A 26,679-nucleotide genomic window follows, 5' to 3' on the forward strand; every position below is an offset into this window, starting at 1 on the left:
TTATTTTTGCTCAATATCTAGATTTGACACAGAACCTCAATTGCCTAATGTCCCACCTTTGGCACCATATGAGCTGTCTGACATAGTGATTACAGAGCAGGATGTAATTGACCATTTCCAAATTTTAAATATTAACAAACCAGCTGGACCTGACAAGCTACCTCCAAAGTTTCTTAAGGCAATTTTCCCATCACTGGTTACACCTCTAACATTCATATTTAATAAAAGCTTACAATCAGGAACAGTTCCCAGTGATTGGAAATTGGCTAATGTATCAGCTATCTACAAGGGTAAAGGAGATCAGGTCAATGTTTCAAACTACAGACCTATCTCGGTTACTAATTGTTTTAGCAAAATATTGGAGAAAATTATTTTTAAGTATTTACATAATTATATACATGATCATGCAATATTAACTGATCAACAGTCCAGGTTCCGAAACAAGGACTCTACTATAAATCAGTTACTTTTATTATATGATGAGATTGTAAAAAATCTTGACAAAGGGAAAGATGTCAGATTTATTTTTTGTGATGTGTCAAAGGCATTTGATCGTGTATGGCACATGGGACTTCTATATAAGTTAAGAAAATATGGAATAAAGGGTAATTTGCTTAACTGGGACAACATCCCTAATGCGCCTTGAAATGAGGAACTCAAAAGTCACGTGTAAAGAAAAAATCTCTGTGTAGTGATATTGGACATGTTTCTATTTTTAACAAATGACTGAACTTAATTATTTGTGGTGATTAGGAAAGTAGAGGAACATAGAATAAATGTGTAAAAACTATGGAGCTATTGAATGTGTTCAAAGTATTAAATTTTCAAAGAACTTATTGTGTTAAAAAGGGGATATTTTACCACAAGGAGCCGCATCACAAAAGGATGTTCGGGGTTTGCTAATTTACGGAAAAAGTAATCTCACTTCGTACCCCGAAAATTTAACCACATATGTGAAAATGTCACAGCTTCGAAACAAGCTATCATACATATCCAAGTTTACGATATGGACTGAGCTACAGGAAAAAACGTTACCATTATCGCCTATGGAAAAACAATTAAAGATATTGAGCCAATTTACAAAAGATAAATCAGAAGTTATCAGAGTGATCTATGGATGATTTCACCTTGTACACCCGGGAAAATTGTAAAAATGATGGTAAGTATTTTTTTATTTATACCCAGATATCCCAGATGATTTCAGATAACCATTATAGATAAATACCAGCAGATACTCGATGAAATTTTCGCTTTTAAAAAGCATTACAGGCACGGGGCTGAACACTTTTTTTAGGCACAATTCTAACTTTGTTTACACCCCGAGAGATCCGAAAGGAATTTGTTTATGAATTGAAAAAGGCATGAACTAACATAATAGTTTTATCTGTAAGTAAACATGACACAATACAGTCTTTGTTATGTAATTATCACTCCGGTTTACAGGAATAACTGATAATCAAGGGAGATAACACACTCCATACGAGTAAAGTGAAATACATCATCATCATGTGCTTTTATCCAATAATTTGACCCATGGTCAGTCAGTAGATATCATAGGCAGTTAATAAACAGACAAACATGTACATGTATTAAAGAAATCATGAATTATTATTTGTAATGCACACTAGCAAATCACAAGATATTGTCTTTTCTCAGTGAAAAAGGGGGAGGGTCAACAAACCTTTCGAAAACAATATTGCTGCACCTTTTCAACTATTAAGCTAGTTAGCTACCACTCGTTGCTTCTAATATAAAAGATTTAAATGAAGGTTGATAAGCCACAAGGGAGAAGCATTTTTCTTTCTTTGCGATAAAACGTTCAAGAATTTGATTTTTGCTCTCTCAATAATACTTATGCATTCAAACCAAATAATAACACAGCCTGAGTAATTTTTTTGTCTTATTTCAGTTCCAGTCATATCATTACTTTTTAACCTGAGATGACAAACTAGAGGTTTTAAAAGGTCCTGAATAACTGGTAAGCATTTTGTTTTATTTGGCAAGCTCTAAATTGTTTATTTATGGTATTTATGCAATTCAAATTACAGTCGGTATGTTAAAAATATACTGATATGCAAACTGTTGCTATGGTCTTGGCATTAAATGAAAATGCTTGGTTACTGATCTTTTCGACTCCATATTTCAAGTTAAACCTTGCGGCAACTGTTCCTCATGTAACACTGCAAACTATAATTAGCATTATTTTGATATGTCGTTATTTAATGACGCCATATTACGTGTGATGTCACAATGTTTCCTTTAAAAACCTCATGCCGATATCTCACTGATAAAAGATTTTCACTGAAATACATGTAAAAAACATTTTTTCTCAAATACAATTATGTGAAAGAACCAAGTTTTGAAAATTTGCACTTCATCGCACTCTAATTATATGATTCAAATGACTTTTACAGTAGTTTATAGTGGTTTCTACAGTATAAAATACCAGGTTTCCACCGGCTAGAATAATTAAGTATTTTGGTGTTTTTTTTATGAAATCTTCATTTTTGCATAATTTCTCTGTCAAAATGCACTTTTAGGCACCAGAAAATTTTATTGAATGCTTTAACAGGGTCTGTGTGTTGTATTTTAAGGTTACATTCAGATGTTTTGTCCTTCTTTTGACTAGTGAAGGTATACTGTTAGAAATTAATTATGCATACACTTTGTATTCAAAATAAATAAATATAACGATAAAAGTGTCATTGCCTTATAGTGCTGAAACAACTTTATTTTTTTTCAGAAATGGACAAAAATACACAGATTTATTCAGAATGTCATACCGATGAAGATCACATAAAAATATTTGGAAAAATCAGAACTATGGATTGCAATATGGGACAACATCCCTAATGCGCCTTGAAATGAGGAACTCAAAAGTCACGTGTAAAGAAAAAATCTCTGTGTAGTGATATTGGACATGTTTCTATTTTTAACAAATGACTGAACTTAATTATTTGTGGTGATTAGGAAAGTAGAGGAACATAGAATAAATGTGTAAAAACTATGGAGCTATTGAATGTGTTCAAAGTATTAAATTTTCAAAGAACTTATTGTGTTAAAAAGGGGATATTTTACCACAAGGAGCCGCATCACAAAAGGATGTTCGGGGTTTGCTAATTTACGGAAAAAGTAATCTCACTTCGTACCCCGAAAATTTAACCACATATGTGAAAATGTCACAGCTTCGAAACAAGCTATCATACATATCCAAGTTTACGATATGGACTGAGCTACAGGAAAAAACGTTACCATTATCGCCTATGGAAAAACAATTAAAGATATTGAGCCAATTTACAAAAGATAAATCAGAAGTTATCAGAGTGATCTATGGATGATTTCACCTTGTACACCCGGGAAAATTGTAAAAATGATGGTAAGTATTTTTTTATTTATACCCAGATATCCCAGATGATTTCAGATAACCATTATAGATAAATACCAGCAGATACTCGATGAAATTTTCGCTTTTAAAAAGCATTACAGGCACGGGGCTGAACACTTTTTTTAGGCACAATTCTAACTTTGTTTACACCCCGAGAGATCCGAAAGGAATTTGTTTATGAATTGAAAAAGGCATGAACTAACATAATAGTTTTATCTGTAAGTAAACATGACACAATACAGTCTTTGTTATGTAATTATCACTCCGGTTTACAGGAATAACTGATAATCAAGGGAGATAACACACTCCATACGAGTAAAGTGAAATACATCATCATCATGTGCTTTTATCCAATAATTTGACCCATGGTCAGTCAGTAGATATCATAGGCAGTTAATAAACAGACAAACATGTACATGTATTAAAGAAATCATGAATTATTATTTGTAATGCACACTAGCAAATCACAAGATATTGTCTTTTCTCAGTGAAAAAGGGGGAGGGTCAACAAACCTTTCGAAAACAATATTGCTGCACCTTTTCAACTATTAAGCTAGTTAGCTACCACTCGTTGCTTCTAATATAAAAGATTTAAATGAAGGTTGATAAGCCACAAGGGAGAAGCATTTTTCTTTCTTTGCGATAAAACGTTCAAGAATTTGATTTTTGCTCTCTCAATAATACTTATGCATTCAAACCAAATAATAACACAGCCTGAGTAATTTTTTTGTCTTATTTCAGTTCCAGTCATATCATTACTTTTTAACCTGAGATGACAAACTAGAGGTTTTAAAAGGTCCTGAATAACTGGTAAGCATTTTGTTTTATTTGGCAAGCTCTAAATTGTTTATTTATGGTATTTATGCAATTCAAATTACAGTCGGTATGTTAAAAATATACTGATATGCAAACTGTTGCTATGGTCTTGGCATTAAATGAAAATGCTTGGTTACTGATCTTTTCGACTCCATATTTCAAGTTAAACCTTGCGGCAACTGTTCCTCATGTAACACTGCAAACTATAATTAGCATTATTTTGATATGTCGTTATTTAATGACGCCATATTACGTGTGATGTCACAATGTTTCCTTTAAAAACCTCATGCCGATATCTCACTGATAAAAGATTTTCACTGAAATACATGTAAAAAACATTTTTTCTCAAATACAATTATGTGAAAGAACCAAGTTTTGAAAATTTGCACTTCATCGCACTCTAATTATATGATTCAAATGACTTTTACAGTAGTTTATAGTGGTTTCTACAGTATAAAATACCAGGTTTCCACCGGCTAGAATAATTAAGTATTTTGGTGTTTTTTTTATGAAATCTTCATTTTTGCATAATTTCTCTGTCAAAATGCACTTTTAGGCACCAGAAAATTTTATTGAATGCTTTAACAGGGTCTGTGTGTTGTATTTTAAGGTTACATTCAGATGTTTTGTCCTTCTTTTGACTAGTGAAGGTATACTGTTAGAAATTAATTATGCATACACTTTGTATTCAAAATAAATAAATATAACGATAAAAGTGTCATTGCCTTATAGTGCTGAAACAACTTTATTTTTTTTCAGAAATGGACAAAAATACACAGATTTATTCAGAATGTCATACCGATGAAGATCACATAAAAATATTTGGAAAAATCAGAACTATGGATTGCAATATGGGACAACATCCCTAATGCGCCTTGAAATGAGGAACTCAAAAGTCACGTGTAAAGAAAAAATCTCTGTGTAGTGATATTGGACATGTTTCTATTTTTAACAAATGACTGAACTTAATTATTTGTGGTGATTAGGAAAGTAGAGGAACATAGAATAAATGTGTAAAAACTATGGAGCTATTGAATGTGTTCAAAGTATTAAATTTTCAAAGAACTTATTGTGTTAAAAAGGGGATATTTTACCACAAGGAGCCGCATCACAAAAGGATGTTCGGGGTTTGCTAATTTACGGAAAAAGTAATCTCACTTCGTACCCCGAAAATTTAACCACATATGTGAAAATGTCACAGCTTCGAAACAAGCTATCATACATATCCAAGTTTACGATATGGACTGAGCTACAGGAAAAAACGTTACCATTATCGCCTATGGAAAAACAATTAAAGATATTGAGCCAACTGGTTCAAAAGTTATCTTTCTGATAGACAACAAAGGGTTGGAGTAAATGGGTTTTTTTCTAACTGGAATACTGTCAATGCAGGAGTCCCTCAAGGATCCATCTTGGGCCCTTTTCTGTTTTTATTGTTTGTGAATGACATAGTAGATGCGGTTACAAACAAAATAAAACTGTTTGCAGATGATACTTGTCTATATTGTGTTGTACATGATGAGAGATCAGCAGCTGAATCCTTGGGTCAAGATCTAGAATCATTAGATCAATGGGCAGGGGAATGGGGTGTAACCTTCAATGCAGACAAAACCAAATCTATGTATTTTACAAGAAAAAGAAATATTGATGTCACATCACTTGCATGAATGATGCACCTCTAGAAAATGTCTCAGAACATAAACATCTTGGTATAACCTTATCTTCTAATGCCAAATGGTCTAGTCACATACAGGATATTTATTCAAAAGCTTGTAAACGTCTTAATATTATGAGATATTTAAAACATAAGATTGATAGACAGTCTCTTGAAAGACTTTATATTGCATTTATAAGGCCTATTTTAGAATATGGGAACATAATTTGGGACAACTGCACACAAGAAGAATCAGATCTAATTGAGTCTGTACAACAAGCTGCTGCCAGAATTGTAACTGGGCTTCGAAAGGGAACTCCTAGATGGAAATTATATAAGGAATTAGGTTGGGATTCCCTCCAGAATAGACGTCAGAAAAACAAATTATTGTTTCTTCATAAAACTATTTCTGGAGATATTCCTAATTATATTGCTGCTGATATCTTGTCATGTACAAACACTAATGACCAGTATGGTCTGAGAAAAAAAAGGGAATTTAAAACTCCTCAGTGTCGAACCACAGCCTATAAAAACAGTTTTATTCCACATACTCTTGAAAAGTGGAATTCACTTGATGGAGAAGTTAAAAATATTTTAAGCTTCACAGGATTTAAAAGAAAACTGAATGAGGACATAAGTCCTTGTCCTGTTTTCTTTTCCACTGGTTCACGTAAAGTTAATATAATCCACTGCCAATTAAGAAATGAGGCTAGTGATCTAAAAGATCATCTCTTCTGTGATCATTTGTCGGACAGCTCTATGTGTGCATGTGGAGATCCAGTAGAAGATAATTTTCATTTCTTTTATGTTTGTCCATTTTACATTTATCAGAGATATGAGCTCTTTCGAAAAATAAGTAACTTTAAAAATGTCAATCTTGATGTCCTACTACAGGGTTGCTCAGACTTAAATATTGATGAAAACACAGAGATATTTACATATGTACAACAATATATTCATGAAACTGGAAGATTTTTATAATATTTCATGTGATATTATCATGATTATACTGTTTAGAATCCAGCCTATAACCACAGTGTACCACTCTTTAGTCTTAATTAAAGACAAACCTAACTTTTAACACAAAAAACAACCAATTGTGTTTAGCATCTTTTTGCAAATAAATTTATATACAATGTATATTTTATTTTATTTTTTGTATTAGTAATTATATTTTCAAAAATCAAGAAATTAATAGTCATGTAATAAGATGGTACACTAAATTATTTATGTATTGCAAAAAAGGGCCAATCAATTCTTTTTATTCATATAAATAGAACAACTTTGTTGCAGTGAGCTTGTGAATTTGAGTAAAAATCACTTTATGATCTACTTGATTCCTAACCAACACTTATTATTTTGGTATAAAATTCGACATCACCTTCAGTAGGTCTTGCTTTAACTTTGTTAACATAGTTATTTATATATGTATACACAAAAAATACTTCAAGAAGTGGAGGAACTGCCTCCCTGACTCACTGCAACAACGTATGATCTATTAACTTATCAGAAAATTATATACTATCATGCATGTTATTCAATCCATCTTGTATGGGAAAGGATTTGTATAGGCACTGCCTTTTGTCCAATCCCTTTGTTTAAATGTACATTTGATATTTGAACAATAAAATAATTCAAACAATGACAATTGGACAGATCAAAAACTTTTAAACAATCATCTACTTCTTGTAAGAAGCAGGACAACAATCCATCAATTGCCACTGATTTCGAACCAATATGAGATATTGCAGCTGAAAGCCAGTTTCGTCTGTTATTAGACCTTTTTGACATCCAATTTGATTCAAATATTATTTTTATTTGAGGTCAACATTTAATTTCTTGTTATTCAAACTTTCTGCACAATATTTTTCCCTGAATTAAAAAATAATTATAAGCAGCTATAAATATATTGACAGCAGAGTATATTTGAATGCTTTTTGTTCAGATCTCATTATTCTTGTTATCCTGCAATAAGACAGAATTTCGAATTTTAGATTTTAATCATCCCGAAATTCTGGGAACAATCAAATCTGATAAACAATAAATTTTTCATCAACAGATTTTTATTACAAATAATTCATCAACAGTTTTTACAATTTAAGAATTTTAACAAAGGTAATGCCATTATCACAGTAAATAAAATATGTTTTACCTGGTATAAAGAAAAACAATGAATTCAATTCCTAAATAAAAATTGATATCAAAGATGTTATAGTTGAAAAAAATAACCGATTCGGATCACAATTTTTTTTTTAAACTGGTATAATAGGATATTTTTTTTAAATCCTCTAAACTAGTATAAAAACTAAAATTCAACTTAAAAGCGTTTGTATAGGAATGACCTGCATTTTCATTTTCATTATTTTTTTACAGTTATGGATTTCACAATATAATATGTAATTTCATCAAATGCTTGATTCATGATTAGTTTCTCAAAATACATAGATGAATAAAACGTTCCTGTAACAATCCCAAACATCAATACATGTACCATTTAAGAAATTTATAAAATGTTTTCTAAAAAGATTCTAATTAGAAATGTTTCAGTTGAGTCTAAGACCGCATTATTGTTTGGTTATTTTTTGTCCTAAGTTCTAAATTATAAAACAATAAATATTCTTTTATCATGATTTAAAATATATGGTCATAATACATAACATATATAGAATAGTTCACAAATTTACTTTCATTTCCAAATTTTGCCATGAAAATGGTGTTAACTGAACACCACAATTAATTTGGCTGCAACAAGTTTGAAAATGAAAAGTAAGTATTCAGTCTATTTTTCACAACACTGCAAATCATGCAACTTTCTTAGAACATTTTAGGATAAGCAAAAAACAATTATTAAACAAACAATTCAAGTACTTATATATATCCTAATATAGGCATATTAAGATATTTAAAATAGAGCTTTGGAAATCAGGATGCAGAAATTGATATCAGAACCTTATAAGATAGCTATTAGTTATAACCTATGATAACCTCTCCAAAAATAGAATTTTGTGTCTAAAAAATCCTCAATTCAATTTCAGAGAGTATATCCATTAGTTTTACCTTTAATAAAAGCAGATGCATGGTAGGGGATATAAAATAATGAAAAATAACTTCTCTAGGCTTGTTTGCTATTGTTCAGTTTCAAAAATTGATTGTATTTTTCTTTACCATTCAGTGGCAAATGTCTCATTCAAAATAAGGATAAATAAACTTTAAAAGAGGATCTATTAAAATTAGGGCTTGACTCAATAGAATACCACAATTCAAATTACTGACAGTGGTAGTCTTTCAAATGTCCTCACCACACTCATTTAAAATTACATAAATAATTTAAAACAATATTTTTACTACCTAAAACCATTATTCTATCATTCATTCTCTCATTCATTTACATGTTTTATTAATCTCCTTCTCTTATTATTCCCATACTTATATATTTTCCTCACTGAATTTTAAAATTCACTGTCTATATATAGATACATATATATATTGTTAACATGTATACCCCTCCACTTTCACCTATTCACTCATTTTACAGAATGTTAAAATTCACTGTCAATATATACATTTATACATTGTTCACAATTATACATCCCCTTTTTAATCATTTAAGCCATTTTTTCAGAATGTTCAATTTCAACACAAATCAATTGTTTCTCTAATTCAATAGAAATACTCTTAAAGTGGTGAAGTAACAGCATTCTGTGGCATCATACAAACTAATGGCCTATGGTTACAATCTGCAAAAGACAAATTTATACATATAAATTTTTATGAATAATATTTACATATTTAACATGTACTAATAATTATAAGTGCAAAATGACTTAAAAATTTTAAATTTATTACTTGGAACATGACAAAGAAGAATGTGTCCATTAGTTCACAGATGCCCCAATCACAGTATCAGTTTCTGTGTTCAGTGGACCATAATTTGGGGTCAGAGCTCTTATTTGGCATTAAAATGACATAGATCATATCCTAAGGAACATGTATACTTAGTTTCAAGTTGATTGGACTTCAACTTCATCAAATACTACCTTGACCAAAAATTCATACCTGAAGCAGGACAGACAGACAAATGGACGAACAAACGAACAGACGAACGGATGCACAGACCAGAAAACATAATGCTCATAAATGGGACATAATAAATGGTGCATAATAAATTAGGCATAATAAATGGTGCATAATAAATTAGGCATAATAAATGGTGCATAATAAAAATGAAATCCTTGATACTGTGGATTCATTTATTTTTGTGGGTACCAATTTTCATGATTGAGATAAACTTGTACTTTCGTGGATATTTAGTTTAGTGGTTTTGCTAAGTCTACATATATTCCTGGTAATTTGTTGAACATTTCAGTTTTTGGTATCCACAAAATCTAGGAAAATTGGTATCCAATGAAAAATGAAATTTTTGATAATAAATCCAAGAATACTGCATATATATATATATATTTTTTTTTTTTATATAATTTATCTTGGCAGGACGTTTATATCAGTCCTGATTTTACCTCTGGTCAATTTAAACATAAAAAATAAGCATAACAATTCTCATTATCTGAATAGGCCAAAAATAAAACCTAAATTGTTTGAAATGCAGCCTATGGAAAAAAATTATGACACAAATAGTTCTTATTTTTTGTTTTAATACTTTTATAAAGATTTTTACTTGCTTTAATGTGATTTTCATCTCTAAAACTTGTAACTTATGCTTCTCTTTTCACAAATGTGACCTACCGAATTAGAATTTTTACCAGATTTGAAAAAAAACATAAGCAACACGTCGGGTGCCACATGTGGAGCAGAATCTGCTTACCCTTCCGGGGCACCTGAGATCATCCCCAGTTTTTGCTGAGTCTTTAGTTTTCTATGTTATGTCTTCTGTTCTAATGTTTGTCTATTTGTCTTTTATTTTTAGCCATTGCATTGTCAGTTTATTTTCAATCTTTGAGTTTGACTGTCCCTCTGGTATCTTTTGTCCCTCTTTTATATTGTTGGCTGAAAACATAAAATCCCTACCTACCTACCCAACTATCCAAGGCATGGGAAGCAACATCTAACATAGAATTGTTTAATGATGGCCTAAAAAGTATTTGTAAGTCAATGCAATCAATAAATGTCAAAGAATATATGTCTTACTATCTCACTATAAAACGTTCCATAAGACTTCATCTATCCCCCGGTAATTTCTCTTTGTATGACTTATTAATATACAGAAAGTCTTCTTTCTTATGCCTCTGTGGTTTATCATATATATATTCTATATTCGCCTCTTTATAAGGTTCTTCCTTTCCATGCTGGTAACTAAAACGAAAAAAAAATACAATTTTGACATTTTTACCTATCATGTCTGTTTGTTTTTGGTGGCACATCATTGTCAATATAATGGAATTTTATATAACAATCATACAAGTGAGAGGCTAAACTAGCTATAAAACCAGGTTCAATTCACCATTTTCTACAGAAGAAAATGCCTGCAACAAGTTTTGGAATATAACAGTTGTAAACTGTTTGATTGATGTGTTTAAGCTTTTGATTTTGCCATTTTATTAGGGACTTTCCATTTAAAATTTCCTCACGAATTCGGGTTTTTTTTTTTGGTGATTTTCCTTTTTATAACTGTTACGTACATGACGTATGAAGTAAATCAACATCAAGTAACAAACTACCAGGTGAAAAGATACTTTTACATTATACTGTGGATTAATTTATTTTCGTGGGTACCAATTTTTGTGGATTGAGGAAAATTTACACTTGAATGGAAAGTCAATTTTTTGGATTTGCTAAAGTTTGCATACAAGTATTTAGAAAATTTGTAATTTGTGGAGCATTTAAATTCATTGTTAACCAGTACCCCCAAAAAATTGTCTCCAATGAAAAATAATGAATACACAGTATTTTTCTCTATAATTACACCTTATGTAAGAATCCTTGGTTTTGATTGGTTGATAGACAGTGTATTTTTCACCAATTTACTGTTATCAAATGAATATCGTTAATTTTTTAATGCCGCCAGGGTATTTGCATAAAGGATATGCCTTTTTTACCCTCACTACCGTGGTATTTGCCAAAAAACACTCTATCCGACTAGACGCTTGTAACGTCACGATCATTAATGCATTTTTGAACATCAACATTCGGTGTAATTAAACAGATATATCATGTTCTTGAGGGGTATTTGCGAAAAATATCAGTCTTGAGAATAAATTTCCCTCGCCTTACGGCTCGTGAAATTTAACATTCTCTTGACTGGTATTTTTCGCAAATACCACTCCTTAACATAAATCTGTTTCAAATATTATGATATGTTTTCCTTGACAGTAATGGAAAAAGGGAGTCTTATTAGTCTTCATGTTCTTGGCTCATGTCTTTCATATTTTTTTCTTAAATCATTTTGTTATAATTGTTAGGTTGTTAGTTTCCTCAATTGATTTGTTTCACATTTTTCAGGTGGGGTCTTTTACTTGTTTGGCTTTATAAATATTTCGATTTGAGTGTCACTGATGAGTCTTATGTAGACCAAACGCGCGTCTGGCATACTAAATTATAATCCTGGTACTTTTGATAACTATTATAGCCAACTATTAAGTATGCGTTTTTCTCATTGTTGAATGCAGTACTGTTGCCTATAATTGTTACATCTGTTTTATTTGAAATTTGATTGATAGTTGTCTCATGCATTTATACCACATCTTCTTAGTTTTATATGTGTAGTAGCTAAAAGCTCCACAAATTTACTGTTTCTCTTTATCTAATAGTTTTTGAGATAACTGCCAAAAATGCCCTGAATAAACGTAATGAGTCAATTGACATTTGATGACAAAAACTCCTATAAGTAATATATTGACAGTTTCTTTATAGTTTTAAGATGATTACCATAATGCAATAAATTGTAGATTGTTACCTTCAACTTTGTTGAGGAGAATTAACCCTAAAAACTTACATTTTTGGTGCCTTTTGGAATCCATGATTATGAAAATGCTGATTCAGGTACTGCATTTCAGCATGTAAACGTTTGTCTTTTTCATCTAGCTGGTTCTTCACATAGCGCTGAGAAAATCTGTCATAAAAAAAATAAATCAAATCATTATTCAGTTTCATTAAAGATTGTCTTAAACAAAATAAAACAAGAATGTGTCAATTGGTCTTATAAATTATGTGTAACTCCTGAGTCACTACCCACAAATGCAGTGGTAGTCCTTGATTGTTTCATAATCATGATAATTTAAGCAGAAATCGGAGATATCCACTTTTGATTTGTTTCATGTTTTGTCATACTTAGGTATTCATTCGCTATATAGCTTACTATACAGATTGATTGATTGATTGTTGGTGATTTAACACCACTTTTACGTCATTGATCTCCGATAGGAAAACTAACAATCCTAGTCAATTAAGATAAGAGTGAAAGCAACCACACGACTGGGGTTCAACCTCACAACCTCAGTGTTGACTGGCTAGTGAGTAGTAAATACTTAGACCACTCTGCCACCGAGGCCCCCAGTATGGTTTTGCATATTGTTAAGGGGTAACCAATACTTTGACTAAAATATACTTGGTTCATTTAATTTTCATAAAATTTTACAAACTATTCACTCTGACATGTTGACAACCAGATGCTTAGCAGAGGTCAAACCCTGAACAGTTGAGGCAAGTATAGACATGCCAGTCAATTTTGATACAGCTCTGAATTTGGATTGTGATTAAATAGTTGACACAAAATAGGTTTCTGACTCAGAATGAATGTGGTCTAAGAACTTAAAAAATTTAAATTGGACATTTACCTATTTTGGTCCAATTTCCAAAATCAAAATACATGGTTAGATTCAGCATATCAAAATCCCATATATTCATTTTTTGATGAATTCAAACAAAGTTTAATTTTTGACACTTTTGGTCCCTAATTCCTAAACTGTTGGGCCTTCCTTTTGTGGTCATAAACCTTGTGTTAAAATTTTATTGATTTATTTTCACTTATACTTAAGTTATCATCCGGAAATCATATGTCTTCAGACAAAGCTGGCACTGACGACAACAACGACAACGTGATACCAATATAAAACAATTTTTTTTAATTTTTGCGGTTGAAAAAAATAGAAAATTTCAAGAAGTTTGAACCGCAAAATTTAAAGGAATAATTCCTTGAATACATAGCAGTTTGACAAAAAAAAATATCATTGAAAAGCTTGATCTCTCGTTATTAATAACATGTGATTAAAAAACGTTCACTTGATTTTTAAAGAGTAAACTCCCTTAGGAGTGTACCCCCCCTATATTCCAAACACTGGTACAGTGACCAATAGTTGCTAACTGGCTAACATTCACATCATTAGGTCTACATTTGAAATATATAAATATGTATAATTATAATTATAAAAATTTTTGATGGTACAAATACCTGACCTGCAAATTTAATAAACTGGAAAATTTCTAAACAATTACATGAATGACTTAACTAGATAGTTAACTTCTAATGCATCTAACATGTAGGCTATTTTTCATAATTTAATAAGTATTTCCATAGACATGATAGACAAGAATGTGTCCCAAGTACACGGATGCCCCACTCGCACTATCATTTTCTATGTTCAGTGGACCGTGAAATTGGGGTCAAAACTTTAATTTGGAATTAAAATTAGAAAGATCATATCATAGGGAACATGTGTACTAAGTTTCAAGTTGATTAGACTTCAACTTCTTCAAAAACTACCTTGACCAAAAACTTTAACCTGAAGCGAACAGACGCACAGACGGACGAACGGACGCACAGACGGACGCACAGACGGACGCACAGACGGACGAACTGACACACAGACGGACGAACGGACGCACAGACCAACGGAGGCACAGACCAGAAAACATAATGCCCCTCTACTATCGTAGGTGGGGCATTAAAATAAGGCGTAAAGATACAGATTTTTTCGCTTCATTGATTACCCATTGATAGCCTATGTTTGTTATCTGCTCTTTGGTCAGGTTAATGTTTCCAATTTCAACTCCCAATTTTAGTATATATATACAAATATATCTTAAAGGGAAACTTCGCAAAAAAAACAAAAATTGATATTATGTTCATTCTGTATAAAAATGCTCAAATTCATAGATATTAAAGTTTTATTCCACTAGATAAGCGATCACAATCGATTTTAAATTTAGAGTATCAATTCTCTGCGATCCGCCATTTTGTCTTCTTTCCCGATTAATAAAAACGATAAGTCTATAAACAACAAAGAAACAAAACTACAGTAACCGATGTAGTCGTAATTGCGTGTCGATATCTTGTCAATCGTACGGTTGTTTTATCCGACTAACCATGGAAGTAATATCCAATATTACTTCCATGGACTAACTAACTTGATACGAAAAATATTCTTACTTTTTTTAAATTACCATGGTCTGTTGTTTTTAAACTGTTGATATTGGAATTAGGTGAAAAGTCAAAGTTGAAATCATAAATAAGTGTTCCGTGAAAATTGTTTTCAAAAATCTAATTTGTTCATAATTATTTAAAGTAATAAACAAATATATTTTGATCTTCCCTCATCTGATCACCAGCATGGCTAAAGGTATTACTTCCAAAGGTATTGTGAGGGGTGTGAGGTGACACGTCCAGGTATTCAAGCGATTTCCTGTCGGGCTTGCAAGTTCATGCATCGTTTCACTTCTGCAGGTATTGATCAGTGTACACGGCTGATAACTTATAACTTATAACTTTCCATTTTGAACTATCAGATGAATAATATACAACTCTGTCTTACTTGTCATTACTAAACTCATACGCTTGTTTATAAATAACATATCTGGTGTAAAGAATATAATTCATAAACATATAAATAATACCCAAAAAATAAGATTTGATGAAATTAAAATCTATTTAAATATTTTTTCCAAGGGTGAATTTGGGAAAATGTAATATATAGGCATTGTCAATAGTGAAGGACAGATTGGAACAGACCAGAAATATTGATTTAAAAAAAGTACGCACTTGCCGACGATTCGTTTATACGACTGGATAGAAAGTTACGGAACTATAGCGCAATTTAAAATATATACATGTATACATTGAACATAAGAAAAAAACATATATTTTGAATAAATAGGGGTAAAAGTGTTGTAAATAGACTAGTCCACGTATGCCAACAGTATGTAATCATCGAATGTCGATAGACTATTGTATACCAGAAGAAGAAGAGAACCAATTTGATTTAAATACAGGTCGATGTATAACTTTTGCTTTGGTTCATTGAAGCTGTGGACCTAGTAAAATCACAGATTTATATTTCAATCAGATTGTTCTCGAACAAAGGAAGTAATTCGTCATCACAATTGTTATATATGCCACTGGACGAACACTAATTATCCCCAGGGAATGTGAATATTTTGCTGGGAAACTTTTGAGTATCAAAGTTTCAAATTAATTTCGGGATTTATTTTCTTTCTTGGTATTCAATAACAGAAAAAAGAATAAATTACTTGTTCGCTAAATAGGGGTATTCTTGTCAGATAAAAGACTTTTAGTTATATTTAAAAAATAGGGAAATATGACATTAAATTGGTTCTGTCTTTTTTTTTAAACATCTTTAAAAAGATGTGTGTCTAAGGTGAACGCCACAAGAACCCTGTAATACTAGTACGAGAGTATAGCATGTAAACATTCCTTCTCAATAATATGGTTGTATTGGAAATCTTTTCATACAGATTGACAACTCATTGTCCGATATGCATGTAATATTTGCCACATGACGCCCATAGTTCTTTCTACCATCATCATCTTATTATGTGATATTGCTGTAAACATCGATGGTTCACACCCAAGCAAAATGGGAGTAATGGACCTTCAGAGCTTCTCCGTGTTATACACTTGTGAAATATATAGACGAAATTTCTGTATTGAAATGAATCTACATCTCACAAACAGGATTTTCAAATAACGATTGTGAGTAATCACCTTACAAACCAATATAAACGTATGGCAAGATATAACCATGAAGGAATTTAGTTTTTGTCAGACGCAAGAACTCATCACTATATATATCATAAACGTATACGTATATATATGCATACAGTTTCAAATATTAAGAACAAGCGGTCGATGTCGATAGTCTGTTTTCTAACTGTTCAGAGTTAGACATGTCACTTGTTCATTCTTGGAAGCCTTCATATTCCCCGTCTAACGATGGGAACTCTTTCTGATTGTGTTGACTATAAATGCTTGTATGGTAATTCTGTCGTTTATCTGTACAAGCGGTTGCATTTCCTCTTCTTTCCCAACAAACAAACGAACGAAACGCCACTAGTCTGATTTCTCTGGAGCTCATCCTCAATGGCTCTTATACGTCAGGAAACTTACATGTATACTAATAATGATTGTTTCAAGAACAACGATGTATGGACGAACTATTATAAATTCGTCAATATCAGTTATGCATGACTAAAATATAACTTTTATTACAACTACTGTATTACTTATTTGGATTAATGACGGCTATCATGTTCAACATTGCACAAATATTATCATAGAATTTTAAAAAAAATCCTCAAAAATCCTCAAAAGAAATAATGCCTTAGCTTAGATAATTGATATTCTTTTCACAAAAAGTTCGTGTAAATGATTGTCAAATGAATTTAATTATGTAAGAATAAAATGTTAAAAAGAAACTAAAAAAAAATCATGCATGTTGTATGTTGTATTTTTTTGTCAATTAAAAACTTTAAAATTGCAATAGTTTTATTAGCATTTAAACACAGCCAGATTTGAATACAAGTTAAGAAATTCCGGTAAAGTCAATGATATCAAACAGATGTACAATGGTATATCAAATTGGGTAATATTGCATTTAGTTTTTATAAAAGATTAAAACTACTATTTTTTGCTTCATACATGTATTTGAATCTTTACGCCAATTGCCGCTAAGAAAGTAATCAAAAATTGTTTCCTTTTATTTTTATACACTTTCGGAATTACGAATCTGAATTTTATTTTCAATTAATTTACACAATTTAATTATTGTATCTTTATTCTCATCGTGTATTAAATCTTAGTGTATTAACATCGTGACAGCATACTCTTTCTAATCCTTTCTGTTTATCCTTTCCAAATAACAACATTTATACCTGTGTACGCTTGAACTCACACCTGCGGCTAAATAGCTACAAGGTAAACGATTTGACCTCAAGCCGAGAAATATACAGTGACCTTTACAAAATAATATACACACTCTGCTCACACATTAGTTGCATTGAAATGATTATCAAAACAAGAACGGTAAATAGAACTGAAATATTTTCAGTTCAATATCAGTAAAAATGTTCAATAAATATTTTATGAAAAAAATCTCAACAATAATTAATGAAATTTATTCGATAAGCTATAAGAGTTAAACAGATTTTATTTTTTCCCAGAATTCAATAAATCGGGCTAATACGTCACGACCCACTCGAGAATTCAACCAAAAAAGTTACAAATACTTGATTTTCTCCGTTATTACAAAAATGTAGAAGGAATATAAATTTAAAACTTTGCAAATGTGTTTTTTATGTTAAGATGAACATAATTAATTGATAAGTAAAAAATCGCGGAATTTCCCTTTAAGCTTCAGATTGGGAAAAAGATTAATCCTAATTCTTTAAAAAAAAAGTGGTACTTAGTACTACTTACAATATTATACTACAATTCATCATAACTCCAAATGCTACTATTTTCAAGAAATTTTTAGATATATATCTCAATGCTCTCATCACTGGGTCATTGCTCATAGTTTGTCCTTTTGGTGTATTTCCATAGAAACTATTCCCATAACTTCTATTCCCATAATAGGAATCTTCAGCATGTTTAGTAGATCTGTAGCGTCTTAATAAATCTTCATCAGTTTCACCATGACCAAACGTCTGGCCATATTTTAGTTCCTGGTCGTACTCATATCTTGTCCCTTTGCCACTCAGGGTGGAATAAGCGTTTTGCACTTCTGTAAACTTGTCATGTGCTTTAGGATCAGTCTTGTTTACATCAGGATGCAGCTAAAAATAGAAACATTTGAAATCAGTGGTTTGATGATTGATGTGTGGATGTCCCTTAAAATCTTATTCCTTCCATAAATTCATTTATATCATTGCTGCATGCATATTAATTTTTTTCATAGGGGAATCAGTGATTTGATGATATGTTGATCATGATATACCCTACCATCTTATGTATATATATTTTTATGTGAATAGACAATAAAAGTAGCCATTGAATAACAATATACTGTAAATTCAGAAATTATTGTGTGCATTTATTATTGAGATTTTGTCATTTTAGACTTAAATGTGATTTTAATATTAACAATTTAGAGAAAAATCTGTTAATTCATAAAAAATATTTCAAAATCTTTTAAATGCAAGTTCAAATTATTGCATTTAAAAGTTTGTCTCTTTTTTATTAAAAATAAAAACCTCGCAATAATTTCTGAATTTACAGTAATGTACAGTTTGAACCCATTAAATCTCTCAATTATAGTTCTTTTACTACAATTGTGTTGTCTATAGGGCTTCCAAAATAATTTGACCCAGTAGAACATTTTTTTAAATAGATCATATTATTTTAATGTGTTTTATAGACTGTATACAAATGAATATCATTTGTCCAAAGTAACCATTAAAGAATCAGGAGAAATGCATTTTGTGACAACTTTGTACTTTTGATATAGTTTTATTTGAGCTAAACAATTGACAGAAGATCAATGTGCTGACTAATCTGGGTATCTTCATTATAATGCAACTGGAAAGAAACGATAATAAATCAAACATTTTAAATCAGTCACATGATGTCTGCTTTTGAGCTTACAATTTCAGACCATACTCAATACTCGTGTTAAATGAGGGTAGTAAAGGTTTATTTTTGTGCAAAGTTTTCTGACTTTTTATTTCACATGTTTTTCGTGTTTAACGTTTTATTTCATATTTTCTCAGGTTATTCAATGTGGGTGCTTTGTGATTCCACTTAACCATTTTCTCAGTTTCATGTTGGTACTCTTAACGTCTCATATTTGTCTTGCATTTGGTTTTAAAAGAGTAGACCTGGACTTATTCAAAGTAAGCTCGATATTGTTTCAAATTATGTTTTTACTGAACTGGTTCTAATATTAATGATACTCTACTTTTTTTTTAAATCAGAAGTAACTACGAACACTGAATGGTGACTACAGGATAAAAATGTCCATCAATAATGACTGCATGATCTAAAAGGACAGCTGAGTTATAACTTCTAGTACTTTTTTTATAACATTTATCAATTTTTTTCTTGTGCTTTGTTTTCCCTGATTTTAACTTTCCATGCAAGATTTTTGCGAAAAAAAAATCACATGTTTCAGTGTTCAGACTTCCCCTCTACCACCCTCTTTAAATTGATGCTCATAAATTTCTGGCCTAATTTAAACAAAATGAATTTTATAATGTTGCATTGGAATTCCAGTTGGTATTTGAAACTATGATTTGATTTGATTTTTGGTGTTTTAACGCCACTTTTAAGCACAATAAAATTGAGAATGGAAATGGAGAATGGCGCAAAAATGTGGCGGGGTTAAACATGTTTGTGAGATCTCAACCCTCCCCCTATACAGCATTAAGCGGTTAGTTTTTATTGTTGGAGGAAGCCTGAGTGCCCGGAAAAAACCACCAACCTTCAATAGGAAAACTGACAATCCTACTCAATTAAGGGGCTCGCGGGTCTAAATCATTTTTTTCATCTAATATAGGATTTCCCTATATTTTTCTATAAACATGATAAATGAACTTTATCTTATACTTAATAGAAAAAAGAAATAAAAAAATGGGGTCACTGTTCATTTACGCTCACAATCTGCCTTTGAAAGAAGCATACATTTTTGTTAATGTCCTTTTTTTCTGTTGAACTATTAGGAGAAATAGAGGTAATATCGAAATAAAAAAAGAGGGACGAAGATACCAAAGGGACAGTCAAACTCGAAAAATAAACTGACAACACCTGGCTTAAAATGAAAAAAGACAGACAAACAATAGAACAAGCACACACACAGACATGACACAACATAGAAAACTAAAGAATAAGCAACACGAACTCCACAAAAAATAGGGGTGATCTCAGGTGCTCCGGAAGGGTAGGCAGATCCTGCTCCACATGTGGCACCTGTCGTGTTGCTTATGTGATAACAAATCCGGTAAATTGTCTAATTCGATAGGTCACATTCATGAAAGGGAAGGGGATTGTAGTTACGATGTAAGGAACATATCTAATATCATTTGTGAAACGGTTATTCCATAACGGTCAACCAACTGGTGATGGCGTCCGTAAAATTTACGAAAGGATGATTTCAACTTCACCATTTGGAACTCTTGGTTTAATAGCTTCCTTGTGAGCAGCAACCCTCTATCAAGAAAATCATGATAGGAAATGCAAGCAAGGGAATATCATATGAATTGGGAGATATATACCCTGTATGCTGGAATGTTGCTACTTAGAAATGGAAAGTTCACAATAGGAAAGCTGAAATCATCTCTTTTGTTGTAAAGTTTTGTTTTCAACTGACGCTCATTGTCAATTTCTAGTTGTAAGTCAAGATATGAGGCCGACTTAACTGTATCTGTAGTATCCTTTATCTCTAATTCGATTGGATAGATATCAATGCGTTCCACATAGTCAGAAATTAAAGAAATCGCTTAAATTTTACAATTATTTAGTTTATGTACAGCTTATTTCAAAACAACAATAAAAAATATAGGTCACCTATGAGTTAAAAAAGATATTTCAATTTTAATGCCAAAAAATGGCATTTTGCACCAAAGGGAGATAATTTTGAGCCTTTTCAATGATATCTACATTTTAAAAGTCACCTGGGGCCAACAAGAATTGATTTTTTGGAATGTTTTTTGTACCATATGATAAAGTAACAACTACTAAAGGTAACTAATAAAATTTGTAATGAAAAATAAATGTTTTATTTTTTTTCTGAAAATATTTTACCCGCGAGCCTCCTTAAGATTGGAGCCGGGCTGGGTTGGAACTCACAACGTCAGTGTTGACTGGCTAGTGATTACAGTAGTAACTACCTAAACCACTTGCCCACCAAGGCCCCATTTGAAAATATGAAATTTTTAACAAAATGCACTTGAGATGATCTGTAGTTATTGTACCTTTTTACATAGTTGTTTGTAAGCTGATTTTATTTCTCCATCTGTAGCAGTTTGTTTTACACCAAGAATTTGGTAATGTGTCTGTGATATTGACCTACAATTTACATGAATAATATATATATGATAGCATGCTCAGACGAAAATATGTTTTGCTATGGAAAACTGCCAAAAAAGAATTTAATGAAAATAAAAGATAAGAAGCACACAAAAAACTGTATAGGACTCTGAACAAAAAAACTAACAGATATGGTAATTATTCTGCAACACTGCTTCACCACCTTTATCTTGTTCTCTGTAGGTTTTTTTTCTCAATCACATGAGATGCTTACCACTTCAATGCACCTGATCTGGCTGTGCTTAGAATTTCTACAATAACCTTAGGTTTTTTCTCTTGGATGGTACATGAAATTTTGAATGTTACAATGTAGTCGTAAATTAATATTTATTGTTTTTCTTTGCTTGTACGGCAGGTTTTATTTTTCAAGGAGTAGGGAGTTTGTAGTTGATGTGGTCTGATGTAAATCATACATGTTATATATGTGTTTGTTCGTTTTTATTGTTCTTTTTATGTATAAGAAAATCTGATAAACACTTATTCAGTAGCCAGATTATAAATTTGATATCAGTCACATTTATAGTAACAGTGCATCCAGTTACCTGTCATGACTGTGTAATGAATGAGTTGAAACTTTATGCAAATATATTTTAATTCATATTACCTTACAGGATGAAGTAAGAAAAGTTTGGAATTCTTACAGCTGAGTGACAGAAACTGGAATTCCAAATGTTTCTGAAAGAGACACCTATACATCCTGATCTAAAAAGAAAGGAAAAAAGACAACTTAAAATAATGTAATTAATGGCAATCATTGATATCTTTCAATTAATCATTAAAACTAGAAATCAGAACATCAAATTTAAATCTGACACATGCATACATTTACATACAGGTACATTTGTACATTTATAAAAGCATTAAATCATATAAGAGAGTAAACTCTAGCAGAGTTCATTTTTTGTCAGACAAAGGACTAACATGACTAAGAGGGTGCAAAATAAAAATTTTGCCAGTCCTAAAAATAATTTTGTGTTCCTTCATCTTTTAAATTTGTGTTTTTCTTCTTTGTGGCTTCATTTCAGTCAATCAGTTATGGTAGCATAACAGAAAATCCAAGCCATTCCCATTTAGCACCTCTGTCTTGTTTGTATACTACATGTACTTTAATTGAACAAAAGACAAATGTTAATTGATTCAAATATTTTTAACAAAATACATTGCTTGGTCAGAATTTCATGGAAATATCCGTGATGTTAAGCATTTGGGGAGAGTGTATGGAACAGAATCTTGATCTAGATAATTTAAAGATAAGCAGACACAGGGATATATGCTTCCATATCTATCTCCTCACCAGTTAGCTGTGGAACCGTATATCTAAGATCCTTGAGATATTTTTTTACTATTTGAAGCCCATATACAAATAGCAATACAAGATCATAAGGATCTATGAGCTACTGTTCCACAGGTATTATCCAGTGTACTGCAGTAATAAATTGAAAGTTGCACATAGTTGTCTGTTTGCATCTCTTATTGTAACAGGGTTCTATTTCCATTTATGTCCCTGAACCCATAAATAAAACACATATAATAATAAGTCAAGATAAGTAGACTTCTAGCATTTAAAGTGACTGATTCTTGATTGTCTTTCTTTTGTCCACTGAACACCACCGCACACCGCTGAACACCCAAATAGACCACTTACCCTTAAGAAAAACAGTAATTTTACACATTACAACAATAAAATCAATTAAATTACTTAATATTATATCCATTTCTCCTGTTTTTCATATTTTTATGTGCATTTATAGTGATTTTATTAATAAAGTTGAGAATCAAATTTAAAAATAAAAACATATGTATCTTATGGTCTTTACTTTTCAATTATTAGAAATAAATTGTTCAAATAAGTTCAAACTAAGTACAAACATTTTATTTTTAAAACCTGAAATTATCACAATAATTGTATTAAAGGTGGTACCAAACACCTTCTGACATTAAAATTAATTTGGCTCGTTTAATTTTCATAAAATTTTGACAAAGTATTTTACTTTGACCCTTTTTACACTGGTTATATAGCAATTTGACAAACCCAAATTTTGATCATTGACTGAAGCTTAACATTCCCTTTACAACACAACGTAATTAAAACGTTTAGCTGATTTTACAGAGTTATCTCCCTGTAGTGTTAGGTACCACATTAAAAAAATGTTAGACTTGAAAGTGTATTGTTCTTACAACAAGGTAAATGTTCAGTATTTATTAATTACAGTCAATGTAGACTCTAAGACAAGTTTGAGAGAATAATCATAGACAGCAATGGGGAAAACTCATCTTCTTTAGGGTGGGGGTTGCTGGATAAAAAGGACATTTTAAAAGAATTATTTATTTGTGTTACTTGGTGAAAAAAATAATAAAATGACAAAAAATATATTTTTTTGCTGAAAGAGGTGGCGAAAAAAAATAATTGACCCAGGGGAAAACCAGTTTTGGGGTTCTTACATGTATGTTATCATTTCGTATCAATTTGTGTATGCATATGTACAAACATATCCATCCTCGTCAGATAAAGATGAAAACAATATATTTAGGTGTGGCAGATGGTATTTTAATGTGTTTGGTGGTGTTCGGTGGTGTGCAGTGCATACCTGCCAACTTTCACGATTTAGGCGTGTACTACACGATTTTGACCCTCTGTCCCGATTACACGATCGTGATCGTGAAAATAGCCAAAAAACATGATTTTAGTAAAATTTACACGAAAAATATTTTTGTTCCCGATTTTGAACTTTTGAAAGTTTTCCCAAGGGAGACAAATCGTGTCTGACAAATTTCATCCAATCAAAATTTAGTGATCACGCATTCACCAGTTGATTAATGTCGGCATAGTAAACAATCAAAGAATCGAAATTTTTAGTTGTTTTTTTTTAGCTTTGGTGTTAAATTTATAAAAATTGGAATCATGATGGGCGAGTTATCACTTGCAAAATAGTTCTGTCACCGCCTAAGAAAAAAAAGCGTGTTGCTTCGTGCAAATACTTAGAGAAATGGGAGAATGATGTCAAGTACAGGGGTCGGTTGTCTAAATCAACGTTAGGATTGTCACATGCCTTTTGTAAAGTTTGCAACAGAGACTTTAAACATGTTAAAGTTGACCACGGTGGCCTTAATGATGTCTCCAAACATTCTAGTCATCTAGTACTGCTTGTGATATTGATCTATATAATATATGAGGGTTTGGATGGGGTTAAATGATTAAAGAATATAATGCCCTTAAAAAATGAAGATAAAGGAATAACGGGCAAAAAAAAATGAAAATTGGAGAAATGCGTGGTCAAATTTTTTGAAGATTAGAAAAAAAAAAGGTTAATTTTTTGAAGATTAGAGAAAAAAGGGGTGAAAATTAAATGTTTACAGAACAACTTTCTTGACAAACATAAAGTCATCTTACTGGTATTTATCTCAACAAAAAGAATACAACAATCAAACAATTTAAAAAAAGATAGGTTATAATAGCATCTTCAACTTTTTGTTGAGATAAACACCAGTAAGATGACTTTATGTTTGACAAACATAAAGTCATCTTACTGGTATTTATCTCAACAAAAAGAATACAACAATCAAACAATTTAAAAAAAGATAGGTTATAATAGCATCTTCAACTATCACCCCCCAAAAAAGAAGTATGTCAGACACTTTTAGGAGCCAAATCATCGCACGAAAAAATGCCGCGAAAAATTCTACCCTCAAAAATGGTCACAAAAAACCCCCATGGCCATTTTCAAAAGTTGGCAGGTATGGCAGTGGTGTTCGTTGGTGTTCAGTGGTGAAAAGACCTACCGGATTTCTTGATAAACAGTAGTACAAATAATTATGACATTTTGAAAGGATATTATATTTTTTTCTTTGACGCCTTACATCGACGCAGGAAGGCGTCAAAGCAAAAATTTAAAATAGCCTTCCAAAACGTCATTATTATTTGGACTAGAAACAGTCAAATTATTTCAAGAAAAAAATCGAGCGACATAAACAATTTTTTTTTAAAGCCAAGTGTGTACATTGCCATTGGATGTGGTAATCAACGTGCTGTGCATTATATATTTGAAATAATTCAGTTACCAAAAAATAAGAAACAGACTTCTGCTCTTCTCACATTCTGTAAATACTTAATAAGTAAATAGTAAACAAAAAATTATCGTTACGAAACAGTTGCGACCAGTTTTTGAGTGTCGTAAAATCTAACAATCTATCTAAATACAGATATCGAATCAAATCTGAGTCAACCAATAACGGACAAAATCTATCTAAATACCGATATTTAATCACATCTGTCGTAACCAATAGCGAACCTCCTTTCGAATTCTTTGTCAATAATAAGGTGTAATTAAATGTAGAAATGTAGAATAAATATCATATAACCACTTTTGATCTCTGAACCATGAAATGAAGTTGAGGTAAGGTGAACACCATCTGATAGACATAAAGACCTTGTTAGGATTGCATATACCAAATATATGTGACCATTTTACCCATAACAAGAGGCTCTCAAGAGTCTGCATTGCGCATCTTGTAAAAATATACCAATTCGTATCTACTAATAGGGTCTTGCACGGT

At 31.4% G+C, this 26,679-nt stretch overlaps 2 protein-coding genes and 1 long non-coding RNA gene across 3 annotated transcripts; 2 read left to right on the plus strand and 1 right to left on the minus strand.

The window, feature by feature from the left end:
* Positions 1-620: 620 nt before the first annotated feature.
* LOC139515876 (uncharacterized) lies at positions 621-5,505 on the plus strand. The gene is made up of 5 exons (XR_011662862.1): positions 621-1,159; positions 1,910-1,978; positions 2,744-3,376; positions 4,127-4,195; positions 4,961-5,505. It is a non-coding gene; the product is annotated as an uncharacterized lncRNA (long non-coding RNA).
* Positions 5,506-5,864: 359 nt separating this feature from the next.
* On the plus strand, positions 5,865-6,836 carry LOC139515059 (uncharacterized). The gene has a single exon (XM_071304619.1). The coding sequence runs from the start codon at positions 5,865-5,867 to the stop codon at positions 6,834-6,836; it is 972 nt and encodes a 323-aa protein (XP_071160720.1).
* A 1,064-nt stretch (positions 6,837-7,900) lies between these two features.
* Positions 7,901-26,320, minus strand: LOC139515870 (chaperone protein DnaJ-like). The gene is made up of 7 exons (XM_071305608.1): positions 26,185-26,320; positions 22,730-22,827; positions 22,011-22,104; positions 18,520-18,878; positions 12,805-12,921; positions 11,001-11,165; positions 7,901-9,592 (listed from the first exon to the last, which is right to left on the minus strand). Exons 2-6 carry the CDS (start codon positions 22,819-22,821, stop codon positions 11,030-11,032), a joined length of 798 nt encoding a protein of 265 aa, XP_071161709.1. The 5' UTR covers positions 22,822-22,827; positions 26,185-26,320; the 3' UTR covers positions 7,901-9,592; positions 11,001-11,029.
* Positions 26,321-26,679: the final 359 nt, after the last annotated feature.

The sequence above is a fragment of the Mytilus edulis genome, chromosome 3 (genome assembly GCF_963676685.1).
Source record: "Mytilus edulis chromosome 3, xbMytEdul2.2, whole genome shotgun sequence".
Lineage (NCBI taxonomy): Eukaryota > Metazoa > Mollusca > Bivalvia > Mytilida > Mytilidae > Mytilus > Mytilus edulis.

Coding starts and splice junctions, on each gene's coding strand:
- LOC139515059 (XM_071304619.1), top strand. CDS start 5,865: ATGAATGATGCACCTCTAGAAAATGTCTCAGAACATAAACATCTTGGT.
- LOC139515870 (XM_071305608.1), bottom strand. CDS start 22,821: ATGTATAGGTGTCTCTTTCAGAAACATTTGGAATTCCAGTTTCTGTCA. Junction 18,879..22,010: donor ACAAACAACTATGTAAAAAG/GTACAATAACTA, acceptor TTCTATTTTTAG/CTGCATCCTGATGTAAACAA. Junction 11,166..12,804: donor TTCCAAAAGGCACCAAAAAT/GTAAGTTTTTAG, acceptor TTTTCGTTTTAG/TTACCAGCATGGAAAGGAAG.